The sequence below is a fragment of the Dermacentor albipictus genome, chromosome 2, assembly GCF_038994185.2.
Source record: "Dermacentor albipictus isolate Rhodes 1998 colony chromosome 2, USDA_Dalb.pri_finalv2, whole genome shotgun sequence".
NCBI lineage: Eukaryota > Metazoa > Arthropoda > Arachnida > Ixodida > Ixodidae > Dermacentor > Dermacentor albipictus.
The window spans coordinates 85,114,675-85,135,700 of NC_091822.1; the positions used below are offsets into that span (position 1 = coordinate 85,114,675).

General features: G+C 45.2%; 2 protein-coding genes and 4 non-coding genes across 6 annotated transcripts in view; 4 read left to right on the top strand and 2 right to left on the bottom strand.

The window, feature by feature from the left end:
- Window positions 1-4,758, bottom strand: LOC135900967 (endothelin-converting enzyme 1-like). The gene is made up of 5 exons (XM_065430594.1): window positions 4,732-4,758; window positions 4,331-4,396; window positions 3,963-4,067; window positions 3,295-3,365; window positions 1-158 (listed from the first exon to the last, which is right to left on the bottom strand). The coding sequence occupies exons 1-5, from the start codon at window positions 4,756-4,758 to the stop codon at window positions 59-61; spliced, it is 369 nt and encodes a 122-aa protein (XP_065286666.1). The 3' UTR covers window positions 1-58.
- Window positions 4,759-6,808: 2,050 nt separating this feature from the next.
- On the top strand, window positions 6,809-6,881 carry TRNAS-CGA (transfer RNA serine (anticodon CGA)). Its single transcript has one exon. It is a non-coding gene; the product is annotated as a tRNA-Ser (tRNA).
- Window positions 6,882-7,274: 393 nt separating this feature from the next.
- TRNAS-CGA (transfer RNA serine (anticodon CGA)) lies at window positions 7,275-7,347 on the top strand. The gene has a single exon. It is a non-coding gene; the product is annotated as a tRNA-Ser (tRNA).
- Window positions 7,348-10,732: 3,385 nt separating this feature from the next.
- LOC135900932 (neprilysin-2-like) overlaps window positions 10,733-21,026 on the bottom strand; it is a 67,259-nt gene continuing 56,965 nt past the window's right edge. The window contains exons 18-22 of the mRNA XM_065430531.1: window positions 16,068-16,198; window positions 14,374-14,439; window positions 14,006-14,110; window positions 13,336-13,406; window positions 10,733-10,970 (exon numbers count right to left, since the gene is read on the bottom strand). Coding sequence (XP_065286603.1) covers window positions 10,871-10,970; window positions 13,336-13,406; window positions 14,006-14,110; window positions 14,374-14,439; window positions 16,068-16,198 — 473 coding nt within the window. The 3' untranslated portion in view covers window positions 10,733-10,870. The remainder of the gene's footprint in view (window positions 10,971-13,335; window positions 13,407-14,005; window positions 14,111-14,373; window positions 14,440-16,067; window positions 16,199-21,026) is intronic.
- TRNAS-CGA (transfer RNA serine (anticodon CGA)) lies at window positions 17,246-17,318 on the top strand. Its single transcript has one exon. It is a non-coding gene; the product is annotated as a tRNA-Ser (tRNA).
- On the top strand, window positions 17,712-17,784 carry TRNAS-CGA (transfer RNA serine (anticodon CGA)). Its single transcript has one exon. It is a non-coding gene; the product is annotated as a tRNA-Ser (tRNA).

Consider the following 21,026-nt stretch of genomic DNA (forward strand, 5'->3'; position numbering starts at 1 on the left):
TTGAGGTTAACCTTCAAGTTTGTTTTCCTAATTCCCAATTTCACAGCTTGCCGTGCTCCTATAAAATTGAACACTTGTCAGGCGTTCCCAGGACACTCGTATCCGCGCAAACAAAGTCTTTTGACATTCGAAACGAGCTCTGCATGGGAACCACAATTCTGCAGGAATAAAAAAGTACAGTTACAGTTTCCGTTCCAGAGATTCATTTCAAAAAGTAGCTGGCAACGGTGAAATGTGGTAATACTGGCATGCTCTACTTTTGAAGAACTTCAGCATACGTGCTTTCAATTAATGTCGTCAGAGCACGAGAGTGGGCGTGGACAACGCATCATATTGCTACATGTTCTGGCGAGAAACAAAGGAAAGAAAGACGAAAGTGACCGCGAGGCAATTTTGAGTGGTAGTGCGCTGCTCGCATACTAACATCCTTTGTAAAGTCTACAATAGCCTTCCACAAAATCGCGGCATATATTTTCACGCGGAGTAAGTATAAGCCTTATTATTTTTTTTATTTCGGTTACATTAACCGATTTTTTTAATGCATGGCCTCGCATACAGGTTGCGTTGTGCGCATAGAGATCGGCGTGGGAGGGTGACAATACTTTATGTATGCTTTGATGGTTATATTTCTTGATGTAACAATAAAACTTTTGACAATGGCGGTACCTGAAGTTTAGCGAAATAAGTATGCAGACTAGCAAATAATCCAAACGAACAATTATTTGGTTTCTAGAGTTATGATGGACACTGCGTACTTCAAGAGTTGACCCGTTCAGAAAATGCACAGTTGTAATTCCAGTTTCGTGAACAATCGCGCCTTCCAACACATAATTTTCACTCTGAATAATCACAAGCACAATAAAGCTGGGTGAAAACGAATGAGCCTGTATTCAGAACAATCTTTAACGCTGGCATTTTTCATTGAGAAAATTCCAACCAATTACTATGCCAAACCAACTATTAGGAAAGGCGGCCGGTGAATGGGAAAGAGCACTTCAAAGTAAGAAAGGTTTCTGAATTGGGCACAGATACCTCCGCGTGTGGAGTCAAGTTTTTGTCCTCTATTTTTATAGAGCTCGACGATTTCTTTTCTGCAAACTCGCCCCTGTGTTCTTCGTACGTTGGTTTTCAATTCAGGCAAATGGCAAATTTTTACATTATAAGCATGCTTCCACTTTCCGAATTCCTGAAGAAGAGTATGGTGAAACTTAATTTGCTTTATCAGCGCTTATCAACGGCGAGTACGGAGAACTTATCGATGGCTATAAAAGAAACGTTCGCAGTATTCATTAAACTCGGGGCTGGAGGCAAACTACCAATGTAAGTACAGCTTCGCTCTCGCAACGTTACGTCGTACTACAGTGCGTCAAGTGTTTTCATATCCCAAGTACGCTTGCCCTCTAACTAGTGTATTGATTTGCCGGTGTAATACAACTTCAGCGGAAGAGTTGCGACCAATTTTTAAAAAGAAATTGCCGCGACTGGTGCTAACCGAGTGGTGGCCAAGTTGCGCAATTGCTTTAGTAGTCCAGGTCATGAAATGAGGACCACCCAGCACTAACCTGACCGAGGTCTTGCAAGACACTTTGGTATGTCCTTTGGGACGCGGTTAGAACAGTGCATGATTGCGCAGTGGTGCCACCGTAGCATACGAGCACAAAGTGTTCCAACAAACCGACGTTCACCGAAAGCTAGCGCGAGCTTTGAGCGGCCGCAATCACCCCGAAACTGGCCACAAGCATAAGAAACTTGATAGATTATCAGTCGCTAGAAAGGAACAGAACCATTTTACTTTTCAGTAACTGACGCGCCCGTCTACAATGCTTGATTCTGCTGTACTAGTGCTGTGACAGTAGCAAAGTGACAGTGTCCTGCTGCTCGAAGCCATGTGAGGGTAGGTAGGATAAAATCTGCCGACGATGACTATTCATCTATGGAGCACCGGGATCCACCCATCGACGACCAGGGCTGAGTGGTCTCCTTAGGCTGCGTGGCTGTAAGAACCAGCTCATTATCTTGGTTCTTGGTCGTCTCTCCTCGTTGCCTTGAGTACCACGCCTTTAGTTTCCAACCAAGGACTTCAACCTAGACCTTAACTACACCCATATTGCACTCACAAACCCTATGATCTCGAGGGCAAGCATGAAAAACAAGAGCCTGTGCGTGAAGTTTTATCACAGCATTGGTGTTATGCACAGTATACTTGATCAGTATCTGTTGGCAACGCAAGCTTGCAGCAAAAAAGAAAAAAAAAGAAAGGCCGTGTCCTTCCACCTTGTGAAGAAGGATGACCAGCGAAGCTGTGTATGCGGGCCTCTTAAAGGCGAACTGCACCTCCGCCGTGGGTCAGCCCGGCATTGCACTATCTTTGGGATCGGGCCACATATGAGCAGTGCTTAACGCCTGCTTCACGTCCGCCGCGGGTCGGCCCGGTATTGCTCCATCTTCTGAATTTTGCGTCTATACATTGTTGCGGCTTAGGGTGGCGTTAGGGTAAGGAGTCCACCAAGCCCATCCACGGCTACGTGAGATTGTAGAAATGAAGGACAAAGGTTTTATAATTTAGTTACACGGCTCCAGTTACGGAAGCACACTCCATGCAGGAGCAAGTGAAAAGTCTGAATTCATATCAGGACCATCTGTCCTATTGCTTGAAATACCTCCGCTTTTATTACCGTCGTCTTCCCTAGCCGAGTCGACTAGGGAATCTTAAGACGGTCCAGCAGCAAATCACAATCGGAGCCATCGCGACACCGCGCCCATGCTCGCAACACTCCACAGCCTCCGAAGCCCGATGGTTTGGAATATGCGACATGATGGGAACCTGCGAGCGAATGCTAGGTCGCCGTAGTTGTTTGGTAGAATTGGTACCTCCCCCCCCCGCCCCCCTCTTCATCCTTAGCTCAGGCTGTCAGGTAATGGTGGGGTTGGTGGCCTTTTGTGGACCCGTCAAGAGTCGGTGTTCATGCTGCGCTGACCTCAGAATAGGTGTTGATTGAGGGGTGGTGGTTTGCCTTGCGGGAAACGTCCAATTAGCGCCTTTGCGGCGTTAAGACGTAACAACATGGACACGATCGCGGAGGAACTTGCGCTTAATAGCGGCCCGGTATTGCACTATCTTCGGCATCGGCCCACGTATGGGGAATGCCTAATGCCTTCTTCACCACCACCTTGGGTCGGCCCGGCATTGCGCTATGTTCGGCATTTTGTTTCTAGACACAGAGACGATCCTGGGGGAACTAGCCCTTAACAGCTTCACTTAGCTGTAGAAAAAAAAAAAAACTCGCTACTCACCGAAGCTTACTGTCTAAGCCTGTGAGGTTCAGCATACTCTTGTATTCTTTGCTCTTCGTCGTGCAGAAGTTCTGCGTAAGGAAACGCGTGAAGTGTTGAATAGGCACCGTATTCGAGGTGTGATACTGCATAATAAAAACTCGTACATAGGTGCAATGGTATTAACAAAATAAACGCAAGGTGGAAACTACTGCTATAAGAAATAACGTTACATTTGTTCAAAGAGTGAAATCTTTGAATAGGCCGAATACGAATTAAAATAGATAGGAGTACCGAATCGTGCGCTTCGGAATGAAATGCGCAATGTTGCGCATCCCCGTTTGTAAGGTTTTGCGGTAACATTTTGAGGAAGACTCATCCAATTTCTTTCTGAAGTGTCAGAGAAGAGCTCTCTATTCCAAAGGAAAAATATAACATAGTAGTGCAGCACAGTATAATAAAATAACTAATTTGCTGCGCATATGTTTCAGCATTTACTGCACAACCACTATGCGACTTTGCGCAATCGTGCAAGTAACATAAAGCTGCACTCTAAATATGCATTTCTCTTGCAGCTCGAAATTTGTCACTTTTGGGAGTACAATAAAAACCGCTCAATTACCGTATGCACATTTGGTGGTGGGCTGATTATCCCAGAACAACTGGTGCCTAGTTATTTGAACACGTACCATAGCGAACTGCAGAAAGAAGTATTGGTTTAAGGTGAGCTTCATGTCGGGAATGTTAGAGCTCACAAACTCTTCTTCGTACTTGGCCATGAATATTAGGTATCCCTGGAAGAATATTTTACGAATATAATTATAAGGACATGTTGGTCTGAAGTCAGCTTCTAGTTATTCCAATGTGTTAACAATTTCTCTAGTGGTCGCTACTGAAAGCTAAGAAGCAGGTTCGCGAGGAAGACATTTATGTGAGTTCAGCTGATGCGATAGCCACTTGACTGTCGACAGGTTAAGATAGCCAAGAGCGCAGCGTTTTGTTTGAAGGCCACTTGCATCTGTTACATCATTATTGCATATATTCATGCGTTAAGTACCTTGTACGCAAGTGACAGCCCACCAGACATCATAGTCAACTCCTCTAGTACCTGTGGATAATCCATCTGAAAAAATAACAAACAAAAACATTGGGTGAGCATAATTAAAAAGTGCAATTCAGTGGGACGTTGGCCTACACAAAATCTAGAGCGGAAGCTATCCACTCAAAATTTTGACTGAATTTATTCCTTGTAGTTCGATAAATAACCACCACACGGAGCAACGTACGCTCCACGTGCTATTACAACTTCCAGACTATTTCCATCTGCACAAAAAAAAGAAAAGAAAAAGAAAGAAGGCAAGAAACATCGTATCTTAGCTGAAGCTAGTCCATAATAATACAGCGTTCTTCAATTGCTTGTTGCATTTTTAGGAAATGATGCGACCATCATTTGCTAACCCTATCTTCTGGTTTGAACGATTCCATGCTATCATGTTCTGTTTGTCTCATAACCCACCCTTTTATCAGTCCAAAATTTGAATTTGCGAAATCGTATGTGTTTCTTTAAGACCCATACTCGCGTATGGACTACGTCAATATGCAGATTATGGGGCATGTAAATTATATTATTCAGCGTATTGTGATAATAGCAATGCCATTATGTGCTTCACGCGATCTAATTCCGCTTAAAATGGAGAATGGCACAGTTCACAAGCACGCACACAGAAGGAGAGCAGTTAAACGACAAGCGACTGCACTTTAGTAACCGCATTGAGTCCCAGTGACACATCGTTCAAAGCCAGCCTTGAGCGCTCGATAGAAAATATTCTCCAAAGTGATTTCGCAGTTTTCATGCCATTGTGCTAAAGCACACGCAGCTGAGGCTCTAATTGCTTCCGCTTAATTTCCGCGGCTGACATTGTTCGGGATAGTGTCCTTTAGCATTCAACTAATACGGCTCGTTATACCCGATCTAGCCTGTTTTCTGGAGCATCTGTGAAAAAAATTATTTTGTTACTCTATTGCAGCTTTGTTGCAACATTGCTTTCACAGCACACGTCTCTCAAGCTCATATACGTCGAGAGACTTCAACTTTCTTCGCTGACGTGCGCTACGCTGATCGGCGTGAATGCGTTGCGTTTGCGGTAGATTATTCTTTTTTACCTTCAAGGCAATGAAATAAATGGCCTTAATAACAAAATCCACCACTAAGAGATTTATGACATTTCTGTTCTTTTTGTTCTCTCTCTCTCTCTCTCTCGCTCTCTTCTGCAGCCACAGCGGACAACTTACTGTGGTGTTCAGTATGAACTGCAGCGTTGTGTCCGTGCGGGAAAGGTCCTAGACAGGCAGCGCCGAAATACACAATATTTGTTCATTAAGTACCAGGAGATGGAACGGTGTTTACTTCTCGAATTGTCGTAAGTAGGCGATGCTGTGCAGTCTTGGAGTCTCATAGACAACAGACAGCGCGTGGCAGTTTATGTTCAACGCGACTGTACGTTAACACTGCCTTTTGCGTCAAACAAAGCATTAGAAGGCCCGCGGATTGGGGTCGGAAGCGAACGCACCCAGAGCTACCTTTCACTTGGTTGATGCGAATACAGACAATACGTTCTGTTGTCGCGGGATGGGATAGCAAGCGCTCGTAGCCAAGAATGAACGTGTACACCTGAACAAAAGTAGCGTAAATGGCGACCAAATTTGATTCAAGCACAGGAATTGTAGTAATGCGAAGAGGTGCAGTCGCACGACAAACCTCACCTGCAGTAGGGCACCTCGATCTGCGATCGCATCAACATTTCTTGCAGTACAGTTCACCACGTCGCTGAATTTCTTCCTCGTGTACTCTGAGTGCCAGTTCTGGATTTTCAGTCGGTCGATAATGAAGGCACCTACAGAAATTAAGGAGATTAGGAGAGGGCGCGAAAAAATTCAGCGGTGATTTAGCAGTAAGTGTTAGAGAAATGCGCGAGCATTACGTCGCGCATCTTTGAGTTTCCGGATCCATGGCTTAAACATCGTTCATCACACCGGAAAGTGTTGTTCAGGAGTGCACTTCACAAACGTACTGCCTCTGCGAGGAGCAAATTGCAACTGACGGTGGTTCGGAGCAGACCACCGTCAGTTGCGTGCACGCACGCACGCACGCACGTACGCACGCACGCACACATCATATATATATATATATATATATATATATATATATATATATATATATATATATATATATATATATATATATATATATATATATATATTTATATATATCGGTTAACCGAGGGGCCCGATTTTTATTAGTCATATCATAAGAAGCCAACAAACACTGACACCAAGGACAACATAGGGGAAATTACTTGTGCTTAATAAATGAAATAAAGTAGCGATAATTAATGGAAATTAAAGTGGATGAAAAAACAACTTGCCGCAGGTGGGAACCAAACCGGTGGAAGGTCTGTGAGTGGTGGCACTGGCTAACACTCCCAGGGTTCTACTAGGACACATAAATACCCAAGAAAGTGGATGGGAAAACGTCGCCGCGGTAGCTCAATTGGTAGAGCATCGCACGCGAAATGCGAAGGTTGTGGGTTCGGTTCCCACCTGCGGCAAGTTGTTTTTTCATCCACTTTAATTTCCATTAATTATCGCTACTTTATTTCATTTATTAAGCACAAGTAATTTCGCCTATGTTGTCCTTGGTGTCAGTGTTTGTTGGCTTCTTATGATATGACTAATAAAAATCGGGCCCCTCGGTTAACCCCCTTTCTTCTCGTTATTACATAACGAGGGTCTCGAATCCGGCAACATTGATGCCTTCAGGTAGCATATGTGGGTTTATTGACCAGTTGTCTTCACCCTAAAAAGATCTCGTTCTCGTGACGTCTGCGGCAAAAAAGACGTTCCACGTCCGCCGCCTAGGTCTGTGAGTGGTGGCACTGGCTAACACTCCCAGGGTTCTACTAGGACACATAAATACCCAAGAAAGTGGATGGGAAAACGTCGCCGCGGTAGCTCAATTGGTAGAGCATCGCACGCGAAATGCGAAGGTTGTGGGTTCGGTTCCCACCTGCGGCAAGTTGTTTTTTCATCCACTTTAATTTCCTTTAATTATCGCTACTTTATTTCATTTATTAAGCACAAGTAATTTCCCCTATGTCGTCCTTGGTGTCAGTGTTTGTTGGCTTCTTATGATATGACTATATATATATATATATATATATATATATATATATATATATATATATATATATATATATATATTTCCTTTCACACCGCTGCAGCTAAGGGATTAAAGTAAGTCTCAGCTTTGCTTTGGGGCAGTACACATGCATCTCCTGCGTTCTACGAAGCTAAACCGCAGGAAAGACGAAGTAGTACTAAGCCCGAGCACCATTTGCATTCGGAAACGAAGCTTTCCCCTATTGCTAAATCTGCTGGGCTGCTGAGCACGAGGTGGCGGGATGGTATCCCGGCATCGGCGGCCGCATTTCGATGGGGGCGAAATGCGAAAAGAGCCGTGTACTTAGATTTAGGTGCACGTTAAAGACCCCCAAGTGGTTGAAATTCCCGCAGTCTTCCACTACGGCGTGCCTCATAATCAGACAGCGGTTTCGGCGCGTAAAACCCTACAATTTAAAGTGTGCGACACGGTCTGAAGTTTCGACAGCTGCGTGCGCATCACGGACGACCTTGTTCATTCTTTATTTATCAATGTCTGTTCCTATACTTCGTATCAATTTGCGCACGCTGTGAGGCGATCGTTAAGCACATCTCAAATTTGCTGTTGGATACACTCTGAGAAAAGCTTACACCCTTTGAGTGGTATCTTGCCACACAACAATAAACGTCGTCTGTGTTGTCCGAGTTTCCTTTCTTTAACGCTGCGAGCCCGGTACTTCACAGGAACGAACGGCATGCGCGTTGTCAGCATGACATAACATTGTCAGCAGGAAAGTAGCGGGCGCGGCATTTTCAATAAAGGAATTACCGCAAGCAAGGCAGGTGATGATTATACACCCTGTAACCTTCTTTTTTTTTTTTGAGAGTCTAATCGTCATTTCACCCGCATTTCGTTTTTTTCGACGCTGCAAGCCCGGTACTTCCAAGTCACGAATGGCATGCGCGTTATTAGACAGTTTTAGTTCGCCGTGCGTAGGAGCACTGCGTACGCAGCAAACCCGCGGTGGCGTCAGTGCGCATGCGCAGGAGCACTCACGGTATCTTGCGTGCGCCCGCAGCTTTTCAAAAGCTGCGTAGCGTCCGCTGCAGGCTCAGCGGGCCGTTCTCGCGTGTCCACGAGAGCGCGTTTTTCGATATCGTTCTTGCCGAAGATATGACCGGCTTGTGGTTTGGCTTCTTGGCGGCTGATATTGGCTACACAGTTTCAGAAGGTGGCATATCGCGGCGCTGAGTATAGCACACTACTGGTTCCTACTCAGGCAAGTAATCAATCCACTTCTCTACTTTCGCGTCCGGCCAACTATTGCCGTATCGTGCGCGCGTGCTTCGCTACACGCGCACAACCTCGCGCGCTGCGCACGTGGGCGGCTACGGACGCCCAACTAAACCTGTCTATTAACGTGACATAGCGTTCTCGACGGGAAAGTGGCGAACGCAGCGTTTTGAAGAGAGGAAACGCAAGCGAGGCAGATGACAATTATCCTTGTGGGAGAAATATACACTCCGAAGGGTGTAACTGTTTTAAGAACGTATAAAAATATGTGTGTCCTATGGTGGTATCGAACTTCTGAGTCCGAGCACAGCAGCCCAATGCTTGCACTATTAGGCCGCGATAGCACGCAAGCTGCTCTAATCCTAAAGTCGCGCCTTTGAAGTGTCTGGTGCGTGCGTCACGCGCCATTGTCGCGTCATTCTCTCATGGAAGATAGCGCTTTGAGTCGTTTTATTGGACTGCTCTTCTTTCGCGACGGGCCCGCCTTTAAGTGCGCTGCCTTTGGAACCGGCCTACATTTTCCGTCAGACGGATACCTATAGCAGAGTGTGCGAGGTCGGCCTATAATGCCATTGCATGAAAAGACCGCTATGCATTTTGGTCGTTTGGGTTATATGATTTCACGTTTACGAGTGTATTAACATGTAATGAGGCAGCTGCGAACTGTTAAATGCTAGATAAAAGAGACCGACGAATCTGCTGCCGTGGTAAACATTGTGTTTCCCGTCTAGGCACGGGAAATGTTCGCGCGAACCAAGTGCCACGCCGGCTGAAAGTTACGTGCGCAATAAGCCATTTGCGGATTCTGTTTATTGACTTTTTTATCCCCCTCTAACTGATTTCCCCTAATCACTGAGATTCGCCAATTTACCCATATGATCGAGTTTCAGTACCTTCTCAGTTAAGAGCACACGCAATACCTAACCATGACGCAAGGTCTGTATTATCCGATATGAAAATGGCCATGACCTTTTGTTTCCTGTGTGTTTCCTTCTTGTGCCCTATGTGACCTGTATGTTTCCTTTTTCTATTTGCGAACTTGAGGAAACATACGTCATGTGTGCCGCATCTTTACTCATTCTTTCGTACGATTCCAGTAAGCAAATATGTTTCTTGTAGGATGTGTCCTTTGTGTTTACGGAAGTATGTTACCTGTATGTTCACTCTATGTAACCTGGCTGTGCACTCCTTTTGGCTGTAACACAAAATGCACACATTGATCATCTGTTAACACATGCTGCAGCTAGATCTACCTGTAAGATGTAATATACATGTAGTGTCGGTATCCACGTAAAAAGGAGCTCAGCCGTTTCGCACCTTGGCCTTGTGTGATACTTTTCGTATGGTACTCTAAGAAAATCATACACTAAAGTTAGCTCACAAACAAATGCAAAACCTGCGGTCACTGCTAAAGATGCATTTCTTTGCAAAACTGCGTGTCGTTGCTCTGTTGATATAAGCACGGGTAGAAGTATGCCAGCCGCGATCCTGCAAATGCTTGCTTGTGCTGAGTAGTGGAAGTTGTATACGGAGCATGGCCGTATTTGTTTGTTTGCGCGGGCATGCAGGTAGTACGCCTATTTCACTTCGGCCGAAACTCCAGCTGCCGTAGCAAACGAGCCGTTGCCACGTTTTGGCGTCTTTGTTCCTTACGCTACGAGGAAATATGGTTCCGCGGATTCAAGATAACGTCAAATATTCTCTGAAACACGACGGTTGGCGCCATGACAAGCGTGTGCATGTCCAGTAATAAACGGCTGCCACAAACGGAAATGCCACATTTCTGTATCAGTGGTTTGAATGCAGTTTTGCTGCATAGAAATGCATGATTGAGCGATACTAATGGACTCTATCACGATTACCCAGAATGCATCACAAGAAAATATTGCGTAAACAAGATGAAGGGGTTTGATAAATTTTCACATAACAGTTGTTTCTCTCATTATTCCAGCTATTTCGTGTAGAAGGCATACACCGATCTCCTGTGGCCAGTAAACTACATGAGGAGCGTTGCATACGAAATCACAGAAGTTACGAAATCACAGAAGTGACAACACTTCAGGCACTTTTTTTCACAGAATATTTATTTGAGGTTAACCTTCAAGTTGCTTTTCCTAATTCCCAATTTCACAGCTTGCCGTGCTCCTATAAGATTGAACACTTGTCAGGCGTTCCCAGGACACTCGTATCCGCGCAAACAAAGTCTTTTGACATTCGAAACGAGCTCTGCATGGGAACCACAATTCTGCAGGAATAAAAGAGTACAGTTACAGTTTCAGTTCGAGAGATTCATTTCAAAAAGTAGCTGGCAATGGTGAAATGTGGTAATACTGGCATGCTGTACTTTTGAAGAACTTCAGCATACGTGCTTTCAATTAATGTCGTTAGAGCACGAGAGTGGGCGTGGACAACGCATCACATTGCTACATGTTCTGGCGAGAAGCAAAGGAAATAAATACGAAAGTGACCGCGAGGCAATTTTGAGTGGTAGTGCGCTGCTCGCCTACTAACATCCTTTGTAAAGTCTATAATAGCCTTCCACAAAATCGCAGCATATATTTTCACGCGGAGTAAGTATGAGCCTTATTATGTTTTTTTATTTCGGCTACATTAACCGATTTTTTTACTGCATGGCCTCGCATACAGGTTCCGTTGTGCGCATAGAGATCGGCGTGGGAGGGTGACAATACTTTATGTATGCTTTGATGGTTATGTTTCTTGATGTAACAATAAAACTTTTGACAATGGCGGTATCTGAAGTTTAGCGAAATAAGTATGCAGACTAGCAAATAATCCAAACGAACAATTAATTGGTTTCTAGATTTATGGTGGACACTGCGTACTTCAAGAGTTGACCCGTTCAGAAAATGCACAGTTGTAATTCCAGTTTCGTGAACAATCGCGCCTTCCAACACATAATTTTCACTCTGATTAATCACAAGCACAATAAAGCTGGGTGAAAACGAATGAGCCTGTATGCAGAACAATCTTTAACGCTGGCATTTTTCATTGAGAAAATTCCAACCAATTACTATGCCAAACGAACTATTAGGAAAGGCGGCCGGTGAATGGGAAAGAGCACTTCAAAGTAAGAAAGGTTTCTTAATTGGGCACAGGTACCTCCGCGTGTTGGGACAAGTTTTTGTCCTCTATTTTTATAGAGCTCGACGATTTCTTTTCTGCAAACTCGCCCCGGTGTTCTTCGTACGTTGGTTTTCAATTCAGGCAAATGGCAAGTTTTTACATTATAAGCATGCTTCCACTTTCCGAATTCCTGAAGAAGAGTATGGTGAAACTTAATTTGCTTTATCAGCGCTTATCAACGGCGAGTACGGAGAACTTATCGATGGTTATAAAAGAAACGTTCGCAGTATTCATTAAAGTCGGGGCTGGAGGCAAACTGCCATTGTAAGTACAGCTTCGCTCTCGCAACGTTACGTCGTACTACAGTGCGTCAAGAGCCTGTGCGTGAAGTTTTATCACAGCATTGGTGTTATGCACAGTATACTTGATCAGTATCTGTTGGCAACGGAAGCTTGCAGCAAAAAAGAAAAAAAAAAGAAAGGCCGTGTCCTTCCACCCTGTGAAGAAGGATGACCAGCGAAGCTGTGTATGCGGGCCTCTTAAAGGCGAACTGCATCTCCGCCGTGGGTCAGCCCGGCATTGCACTATCTTTGGGACCGGGCCACATATGGGCAGTGCTTAACGCCTGCTTCACCTCCGCCGCGGGTCGGCCCGGTATTGCTCCATCTTCTGAATTTTGCGTCTATACATTGTTGCGGCTTAGGGTGGCGTTAGGGCAAGGAGTCCACCAAGCCCATCCACGGCTACGTGAGATTGTAGAAATGAAGGACAAAGGTTTTATTAATTTAGTTACACGGCTCCAGTTACGGAAGCACACTCCATGCAGGAGCAAGTGAAAAGTCTGAATTCATATCAGGACCATCTGTCCTATTGCTTGAAATACCTCCGCTTTTAATACCGTCGTCTTCCCTAGCCGAGTCGACTAGGGAATCTTAAGACGGTCCAGCAGCAAATCACAATCGGAGCCATCGCGACACCGCGCCCATGCTCGCAACACCCCACAGCCTCCGAAGCCCGATGGTTTGGAATATGCGACATGATGGGAACCTGCGAGCGAATGCTAGGTCGCCGTAGTTGTTTGGTAGAATTGGTACCTCCCCCCCCCCCCGCCCCCCTCTTCATCCTTAGCTCAGGCTGTCAGGTAATGGTGGGGTTGGTGGCCTTTTGTGGACCCGTCAAGAGTGGGTGTTCATGCTGCGCTGACCTCAGAATAGGTGTTGATTGAGGGGTGGTGGTTTGCCTTGCGGGAAACGTCCAATTAGCGCCTTTGCGGCGTTAAGACGTAACAACATGGACACGATCGCGGAGGAACCTGCCCTTAATAGCGGCCCGGTATTGCACTATCTTCGGCATCGGCCCACGTATGGGGAATGCCTAATGCCTTCTTCACCTCCACCTTGGGTCGGCCCGGCATTGCACTATGTTCGGCATTTTGTTTCTAGACACAGAGACGATCCTAGGGGAACTAGCCCTTAACAGCTTCACTTAGCTGTAAAAAAAAAAGAAAAAAAAAACTCGCTACTCACCGAAGCTTACTGTCTAAGCCTGTGAGGTTCAGCATACTCTTGTATTCTTTGCTCTTCGTCGTGCAGAAGTTCTGCGTAAGGAAACGCGTGCAGTGTTGAATAGGCACCGTATTCGAGGTGTGATACTGCATAATAAAAACTCGTACATAGGTGCAATGGTATTAACAAAATAAACGCAAGGTGGAAACTACTGCTATAAGAAATAACGTTACATTTGCTCAAAGAGTGAAATCTTTGAATAGGCCGAATACGAATTAAAATGGGTAGGAGTACCGAATCGTGCGCTTCGGAATGAAATGCGCAATGTTGCGCATCCCCGTTTGTAAGGTTTTGCGGTAACATTTTGAGGAAGACTCATCCAATTTCTTTCTGAAGTGTCAGAGAAGAGCTCTCTATTCCAAAGGAAAAATATAACATAGTAGTACAGCACAGTATAGTAAAATAACTAATTTGCTGCGCATATGTTTCAGCATTTACTGCACAACCAGTATGCGACTTTGCGCAATCGTGCAAGTAACATAAAGCTGCACTCTAAATATGCATTTCTCTTGCAGCTCGAAATTTGTCACTTTCGGGAGGACAATAAAAACCGCTCATTACTACCGTATGCACATTTGTTGGTGGGCTGATTATCCCAGAACAACTGGTGCCTAGTTATTTGAACACGTACCATAGCGAACTGCAGAAAGAAGTATTGGTTTAAGGTGAGCTTCATGTCGGGAATGTTAGAGCTCACAAACTCTTCTTCGTACTTGGCCATGAATATTAGGTATCCCTGAAAGAATATTTTACGAATATAATTATAAGGGCATATTGGTCGGAAGTCAGCTTCTAGTTATTCCAATGTGTTAACAATTTCTCTAGTGGTCGCTACTGCAAGCTAAGAAGCAGGTTCGCGAGGAAGACATTTATGTGAGTTGAGCTGATGCGATAGCCACTTGACTGTCGACAGGTTAAGATAGCCAAAAGCGCAGCGTTTTGTTTGAAGGCCACTTGCATCTGTTACATCATTATTGCGTATATTCATGCGTTAAGTACCTTGTACGCAAGTGACAGCCCACCAGACATCATAGTCAACTCCTCTAGTACCTGTGGATAATCCATCTGAAAAAATAACAAACAAAAACATTCGGTGAGCATAACTAAAAAGTGCACTTCAGTGGGACGTTAGCCTACAGAAAATCTAGAGCGGAAGCTATCCACTTAAAATATTGACTGAATTTATTCCTTGTAGTTCGATAAATAACCACCACACGGAGCAACGTACGCTCCATGTGCTATTACAACTTCCAGGCTATTTCCATCTGCACACAAAAAAAGAAGGCAAGAAACATCGTATCTTGGCTGAACTTGGTCCATAATAATACAGCGTTCTTAAATTGCTTGCTGCATTTGTAGCAAATGATGCGACTATCATTTGCTAACCCTATCTTCTGGTTTGAACGATTCCACGCTATCATGTTCTGTTTGTCTCATAACCCACCCTTTTATCAGTCCAATATTTGAATTTGCGGAATCGTATGTGTTTCTTTAAGACCCATACTCGCGTATGGACTACGTCAATATGCAGATTATGGGGCATGTAAATTATATTATTCAGCGTATTGTGATAATAGCAATGCCATTATGTGCTTCACGCGATCTAATTCCGCTTAAAATGGAGAATGGCACAGTTCACAAGCACGCACACAGAAGGAGAGCAGTTAAACGACAAGCGACTGCACTTTAGTAACCGCATTGAGTCCCAGTGACACATCGTTCAAAGCCAGCCTTGAGCGCTCGATAGAAAATGTTCTCCAAAGTGATTTCCCAGTTTTCATGCCATTGTGCTAAAGCACACGCAGCTGAGGCTCTAATTGCTTCCGCTTAATTTCCGCGGCTGACACTGTTCGGGATAGTGTCCTTTAGCATTCAACTAATACGGCTCGTTATACCCGATCTAGCCTGTTTTCTGGAGCATCTGTGAAAAAAATTATTTTGTTACTCTATTGCAGCTTTGTTGCAACATTGCTTTCACAGCACACGTCTCTCAAGCTCATATACGTCGAGAGACTTCAACTTTCTTCGCTGACGTGCGCTACGCTGATCGGCGTGAATGCGTTGCGTTTGCGGTAGATTATTCTTTTTTACCTTCAAGGCAATGAAATAAATGGCCTTAATAACAAAATCCACCACTAAGAGATTTATGACATTTCTGTTCTTTTTGTTCTCTCTCTCTCTCTCTCTCTCGCTCTCTTCTGCAGCCACAGCGGACAACTTACTGTGGTGTTCAGTATGAACTGCAGCGTTGTGTCCGTGCGGGAAAGGTCCTAGACAGGCAGCGCCGAAATACACAATATTTGTTCATTAAGTACCAGGAGATGGAACGGTGTTTACTTCTCGAATTGTCGTAAGTAGGCGATGCTGTGCAGTCTTGGAGTCTCATAGACAACAGACAGCGCGTGGCAGTTTATGTTCAACGCGACTGTACGTTAACACTGCCTTTTGCGTCAAACAAAGCATTAGAAGGCCCGCGGATTGGGGTCGGAAGCGAACGCACCCAGAGCTACCTTTCACTTGCTTGATGCGAATACAGACAATACGTTCTGTTGTCGCGGGATGGGATAGCAAGCGCTCGTAGCCAAGAATGAACGTGTACACCTGAACAAAAGTAGCGTAAATGGCGACCAAATTTGATTCAAGCACAGGAATTGTAGTAATGCGAAGAGGTGCAGTCGCACGACAAACCTCACCTGCAGTAGGGCACCTCGATCTGCGATCGCATCAACATTTCTTGCAGTACAGTTCACCACGTCGCTGAATTTCTTCCTCGTGTACTCTGAGTGCCAGTTCTGGATTTTCAGTCGGTCGTTAATGAAGGCACCTACAGAAATTAAGGAGATTAGGAGAGGGCGCGAAAAAATTCAGCGGTGATTTAGCAGTAAGTGTTAGAGAAATGCGCGAGCATTACGTCGCGCATCTTTGAGTTTCCGGATCCATGGCTTAAACATCGTTCATCACACCGGAAAGTGTTGTTCAGGAGTGCACTTCACAAACGTACTGCCTCTGCGAGGAGCAAATTGCAACTGACGGTGGTTCGGAGCAGACCACCGTCAGTTGCGTGCACGCACGCACGCACGCACGTACGCACGCACGCACACATCATATATATATATATATATATATATATATATATATCGGTTAACCGAGGGGCCCGATTTTTATTAGTCATATCATAAGAAGCCAACAAACACTGACACCAAGGACAACATAGGGGAAATTACTTGTGCTTAATAAATGAAATAAAGTAGCGATAATTAATGGAAATTAAAGTGGATGAAAAAACAACTTGCCGCAGGTGGCAACCAAACGGGTGGAAGGTCTGTGAGTGGTGGCACTGGCTAACACTCCCAGGGTTCTACTAGGACACATAAATACCCAAGAAAGTGGATGGGAAAACGTCGCCGCGGTAGCTCAATTGGTAGAGCATCGCATGCGAAATGCGAAGGTTGTGGGTTCGGTTCCCACCTGCGGCAAGTTGTTTTTTCATCCACTTTAATTTCCATTAATTATCGCTACTTTATTTCATTTATTAAGCACAAGTAATTTCCCCTATGTTGTCCTTGGTGTCAGTGTTTGTTGGCTTCTTATGATATCACTAATAAAAATCGGGCCCCTCGGTTAATCCCCTTTCTTCTCGTTATTACATAACGAGGGTCTCGAATCCGGCAACATCGATGCCTTCAGGTAGCATATGTGGGTTTATTGACCAGTTGCCTTCACCCTAAAAAGATCTCGTTCTCGTGACGCCTGCGGCAAAAAAGACGTTCCACGTCCGCCGCCTAGGTCTGTGAGTGGTGGCACTGGCTAACACTCCCAGGGTTCTACTAGGACACATAAATACCCAAGAAAGTAGAGATGGGAAAACGTCGCCGCGGTAGCTCAATTGGTAGAGCATCGCACGCGAAATGCGAAGGTTGTGGGTTCGGTTCCCACCTGCGGCAAGTTGTTTTTTCATCCACTTTAATTTCCATTAATTATCGCTACTTTATTTCATTTATTAAGCACAAGTAATTTCCCCTATGTTGTCCTTGGTGTCAGTGTTTGTTGGCTTCTTATGATATCACTAATAAAAATCGGGCCCCTCGGTTAACCCCCTTTCTTCTCGTTATTACATAACGAGGGTCTCGAATCCGGCAACATTGATGCCTTCAGGTAGCATATGTGGGTTTATTGACCAGTTGTCTTCACCCTAAAAAGATCTCGTTCTCGTGACGTCTGCGGCAAAAAAGACGTTCCACGTCCGCCGCCTAGGTCTGTGAGTGGTGGCACTGGCTAACACTCCCAGGGTTCTACTAGGACACATAAATACCCAAGAAAGTGGATGGGAAAACGTCGCCGCGGTAGCTCAATTGGTAGAGCATCGCACGCGAAATGCGAAGGTTGTGGGTTCGGTTCCCACCTGCGGCAAGTTGTTTTTTCATCCACTTTAATTTCCTTTAATTATCGCTACTTTATTTCATTTATTAAGCACAAGTAATTTCCCCTATGTCGTCCTTGGTGTCAGTGTTTGTTGGCTTCTTATGATATGACTATATATATATATATATATATATATATATATATATATATATATATATATATATATATATATATATATATATATATATATATATATATATTTCCTTTCACACCGCTGCAGCTAAGGGATTAAAGTAAGTCTCAGCTTTGCTTTGGGGCAGTACACATGCATCTCCTGCGTTCTACGAAGCTAAACCGCAGGAAAGACGAAGTAGTACTAAGCCCGAGCACCATTTGCATTCGGAAACGAAGCTTTCCCCTATTGCTAAATCTGCTGGGCTGCTGAGCACGAGGTGGCGGGATGGTATCCCGGCATCGGCGGCCGCATTTCGATGGGGGCGAAATGCGAAAAGAGCCGTGTACTTAGATTTAGGTGCACGTTAAAGACCCCCAAGTGGTTGAAATTCCCGCAGTCTTCCACTACGGCGTGCCTCATAATCAGACAGCGGTTTCGGCGCGTAAAACCCTACAATTTAAAGTGTGCGACACGGTCTGAAGTTTCGACAGCTGCGTGCGCATCACGGACGACCTTGTTCATTCTTTATTTATCAATGTCTGTTCCTATACTTCGTATCAATTTGCGCACGCTGTGAGGCGATCGTTAAGCACATCTCAAATTTGCTGTTGGATACACTCTGAGAAAAGCTTACACCCTTTGAGTGGTATCTTGCCACACAACAATAAACGTCGTCTGTGTTGTCCGAGTTTCCTTTCTTTAACGCTGCGAGCCCGGTACTTCACAGGAACGAACGGCATGCGCGTTGTCAGCATGACATAACATTGTCAGCAGGAAAGTAGCGGGCGCGGCATTTTCAATAAAGGAATTACCGCAAGCAAGGCAGGTGATGATTATACACCCTGTAACCTTCTTTTTTTTTTTGAGAGTCTAATCGTCATTTCACCCGCATTTCGTTTTTTTCGACGCTGCAAGCCCGGTACTTCCAAGTCACGAATGGCATGCGCGTTATTAGACAGTTTTAGTTCGCCGTGCGTAGGAGCACTGCGTACGCAGCAAACCCGCGGTGGCGTCAGTGCGCATGCGCAGGAGCACTCACGGTATCTTGCGTGCGCCCGCAGCTTTTCAAAAGCTGCGTAGCGTCCGCTGCAGGCTCAGCGGGCCGTTCTCGCGTGTCCACGAGAGCGCGTTTTTCGATATCGTTCTTGCCGAAGATATGACCGGCTTGTGGTTTGGCTTCTTGGCGGCTGATATTGGCTACACAGTTTCAGAAGGTGGCATATCGCGGCGCTGAGTATAGCACACTACTGGTTCCTACTCAGGCAAGTAATCAATCCACTTCTCTACTTTCGCGTCCGGCCAACTATTGCCGTATCGTGCGCGCGTGCTTCGCTACACGCGCACAACCTCGCGCGCTGCGCACGTGGGCGGCTACGGACGCCCAACTAAACCTGTCTATTAACGTGACATAGCGTTCTCGACGGGAAAGTGGCGAACGCAGCGTTTTGAAGAGAGGAAACGCAAGCGAGGCAGATGACAATTATCCTTGTGGGAGAAATATACACTCCGAAGGGTGTAACTGTTTTAAGAACGTATAAAAACATGTGTGTCCTATGGTGGTATCGAACTTCTGAGTCCGAGCACAGCAGCCCAATGCTTGCACTATTAGGCCGCGATAGCACGCAAGCTTCTCTAATCCTAAAGTCGCGCCTTTGAAGTGTCTGGTGCGTGCGTCACGCGCCATTGTCGCGTCATTCTCTCATGGAAGATAGCGCTTTGAGTCGTTTTATTGGACTGCTCTTCTTTCGCGACGGGCCCGCATTTAAGTGCGCTGCCTTTGGAACCGGCCTACATTTTCCGTCAGACGGATACCTATAGCAGAGTGTGCGAGGTCGGCCTATAATGCCATTGCATGAAAAGACCGCTATGCATTTTGGTCGTTTGGGTTATATGATTTCACGTTTACGAGTGTATTAACATGTAATGAGGCAGCTGCGAACTGTTAAATGCTAGATAAAAGAGACCGACGAATCTGCTGCCGTGGTAAACATTGTGTTTCCCGTCTAGGCACGGGAAATGTTCGCGCGAACCAAGTGCCACGCCGGCTGAAAGTTACGTGCGCAATAAGCCATTTGCGGATTCTGTTTATTGACTTTTTTATCCCCCTCTAACTGATTTCCCCTAATCACTGAGATTCGCCAATTTACCCATATGTTCGAGTTTCAGTACCTTCTCAGTTAAGAGCACACGCAATACCTAACCATGACGCAAGGTCTGTATTATCCGATATGAAAATGGCCATGACCTTTTGTTTCCTGTGTGTTTCCTTCTTGTGCCCTATGTGACCTGTATGTTTCCTTTTTCTATTTGCGAACTTGAGGAAACATACGTCATGTGTGCCGCATCTTTACTCATTCTTTCGTACGATTCCAGTAAGCAAATATGTTTCTTGTAGGATGTGTCCTTTGTGTTTACGGAAGTATGTTACCTGTATGTTCACTCTATGTAACCTGGCTGTGCACTCCCTGGAGTGCGCATCCAGGTAACACAAAATGCACACATTGATCATCTGTTAACACATGCTGCAGCTAGATCTACCTGTAAGATGTAATATACATGTAGTGTCGGTATCCACGTAAAAAGGAGCTCAGACGTTTCGCACCTTGGCCTTGTGTGATACTTTTCGTATGGTACTCTAAGAAAATCATACACTAAAGTTAGCTCACAAACAAATGCAAAACCTGCGGTCACTGCTAAAGATGCATTTCTTTGCAAAACTGCGTGTCGTTGCTCTGTTGATATAAGCACGGGTAGAAGTATGCCAGCCGCGATCCTGCAAATGCTTGCTTGTGCTGAGTAGTGGAAGTTGTATACGGAGCATGGCCGTATTTGTTTGTTTGCGCGGGCATGCAGGTAGTACGCCTATTTCACTTCGGCCGAAACTCCAGCTGCCGTAGCAAACGAGCCGTTGCCACGTTTTGGCGTCTTTGTTCCTTACGCTACGAGGAAATATGGTTCCGCGGATTCAACATAACGTCAAATATTCTCTGAAACACGACGGTTGGCGCCATGACAAGCGTGTGCATGTCCAGTAATCACGCATTTCTGTTCGGCGGGTCTCGTAGCTGCCTGTATAGGCGGCCCGCCATTGCAAGCAGCCGGAGCTGCACGGGAA

Coding starts and splice junctions, on each gene's coding strand:
- LOC135900967 (XM_065430594.1), bottom strand. CDS start 4,758: ATGGAATCGTTCAAACCAGAAGATAGG. Junction 4,397..4,731: donor CGTTCAAACCAGAAGATAGG/GTTAGCAAATGA, acceptor TTATTTTTTCAG/ATGGATTATCCACAGGTACT. Junction 3,366..3,962: donor TCTTTCTGCAGTTCGCTATG/GTACGTGTTCAA, acceptor TTCCTTACGCAG/AACTTCTGCACGACGAAGAG.